The sequence below is a fragment of the Penaeus monodon genome, chromosome 3, assembly GCF_015228065.2.
Source record: "Penaeus monodon isolate SGIC_2016 chromosome 3, NSTDA_Pmon_1, whole genome shotgun sequence".
In the NCBI taxonomy this organism is placed as follows: domain Eukaryota; kingdom Metazoa; phylum Arthropoda; class Malacostraca; order Decapoda; family Penaeidae; genus Penaeus; species Penaeus monodon.
In genome coordinates, this window is record NC_051388.1 from 48,688,871 (window position 1) to 48,691,370 (window position 2,500).

Sequence of the window (2,500 nt, forward strand, 5' to 3'; positions counted from 1 at the left end):
GTTATGTATGTATGTTGATGTATCTCCTCTCTCTTTCTCTCTCTCCTCCTCTCTCTCTCTCTCTCTCTCTCTCTCTCTCTTCTTCATATATATATATATATATTATATATATATATATATATATATATATATATATATATATATATAAGTGCTTGTTTTTTTCTCGTTACTAGAAGATGAATCAATTATTTTTCAGAAGTTTTGGTTGCCACATATTTATATTGCGTTTATTGCTAGTGTCCCGAAGCAATCGTCACTTTCGGGCCAACATCTGCCTATAAAACAACAATGAAATCAGCCCTACTCATTGCATTCAGACTGTTCTCGGACCACTGATATGAATTTTAAGGTGAATGTCACACGCACACACACCACACATACAGCTGTATATACATACATATATATGCATACACACGTATTTATGTGAGTGTGCGTGTGTATGTACGTATGTTTGTATGTGGTTAATATTTGTTTGCTATCCGAACAGATTTTTACCTTCTCCCAAGTGGCAAATGCTCTAGGAAGCACAATTCTTTCATATAACACATCTGCGCCAAGTTACAGTACTCCTGCCCTTTCTTACAACGATATATATGTACAGGTATCCCTTTCTCGATGACAGGTTAAAATTATGCTTTTTGTTTATAAAGTAATAGTATCATAGCATAACCATAGAACATTTCTCAGACCCAGGAAGGATATAATTGTAATATATGTTAGAAAAGTAAAAGTTAGAAGAGTTAACCGCAGAAAAAAAAGTTTGAACACTCACTCTCACCGTTAATTTTCCCTTTGCCTTGAGGAATGATAGACCAACTTCCACTATACCTATACACCATATTACTGCAGTAGTATTTCAGAGAATGTTTTTTATCAAATAGAAACACTTCAGATGTATGAATATGAAACATTTGGGAGGGAAAATACATTAATTGACTGTAATGACGGATACTGTATACATACATACATATCTATATGCATCTATATATATATATATATATATATATATATATATATATATATATATATATATATATATATATATATATATATATATATATATATATATATATATGATATATGTTCATAAAAAATATACATACACATTTTCACATACCGACACACTCATGCACACACACACACACACACACACACACACACACACACACACACACACATGTGTGTGTGTGTAGATAAATACAGATATAGATAAATGCACTGTGCATTTGTACATGTAAAAAAAAAGTAAAGTTTTACTTTTATGCCTTTATAGGCATTTAAGTATGCATATATAGTATGTATATTTTCATAAAAGTATATATATACACACTCATACTTGGATTGATAGTTATTAGTACACGTAATATATGTATATGCAGTGCAGTGAGAAACGACTACAATCACCAGCAAAATCGTAATGGCTATACTCAGGGAGCTTATTACGTTCTCCTTCCCGACGGTCGTTTACAAAGAGTTTCCTACACCGTGAACGGCTACTCTGGATACGTTGCGGAAGTTACTTACGAAGGAGAAGCCCATTACCCTACTTACCAGCTTGCTTCTTCTCGCTCCTACCAGCCCGCCCCAGCCCCTTCCTACCAACCAGGCTCTAGTCTCTCCTATCAACCAGCTCCTACTCCTTCCTACCCAACCATTCCCAGCTATGAATAATTTGATGACTTGAACCATTGAAATTGTAAATTGTATAAAAAAAATTCTTTCTTTACCATTTTCTTCATACAAACTTGCAGTACTGAAGAAAGACTGTATATGTATATGTATATATATATATATATATATATATATATATATATATATATATATATATATATATATGTGTGTGTGTGTGTGTGTGTGTGTGTGTGTGTGTGTGTGTGTGTGTGTGTGTGTGTGTGTGTTTGACTGTGTATATACGTATATGTAGTCTGTACATATATATGCAAGCAGATAAAAGCAAATATAAAGGTCAGCTATAAACAAACATGATGATAATCATAATTGTGTGTTTGCGTGATCATACTGTCTACTTATCTATCTATCAGTCTCTATATATGTATGTATACAAACATACATATATATGGATATATATACCCACAATCCCGAAAGTTCTATAGCACACAAATTAGAATTGCTGAGCGCCAAAGTCTACGTAGATTCCACGCGAGGAAAATGAAGTGAAAGTAGAAACCGCTGTAAGCTCTTAGTTGTTCGAGAACATCGTTCGAGAATCGATTTTGGTTTCTTTATAATTAATTAGAGTGTATATATACATATATTTACATATATATACATATACTATACAAACTACCTACCATACATTGACATTCTGTTAGTGTGTGTGTGCGTGTGTGTGTGTGCGTGTGTGCGTGTGTGTTTGTGTGTGTATGTGTAAATGTGTCTGCATATATATACCTATATACACATAAGTGTATATACATATATATGTATATATGTGTATATATGTAGATATATGCATATATGTATATATATTTCCATATAT

At 32.6% G+C, this 2,500-nt stretch overlaps 1 protein-coding gene across 1 annotated transcript; it reads left to right on the forward strand.

The window, feature by feature from the left end:
- The first annotated feature begins 337 nt into the window (after nt 1-337).
- On the forward strand, nt 338-1,671 carry LOC119587113. The gene is made up of 4 exons (XM_037935869.1): nt 338-349; nt 488-601; nt 1,274-1,281; nt 1,380-1,671. The coding sequence occupies exons 1-4, from the start codon at nt 338-340 to the stop codon at nt 1,669-1,671; spliced, it is 426 nt and encodes a 141-aa protein (XP_037791797.1).
- Nucleotides 1,672-2,500: the final 829 nt, after the last annotated feature.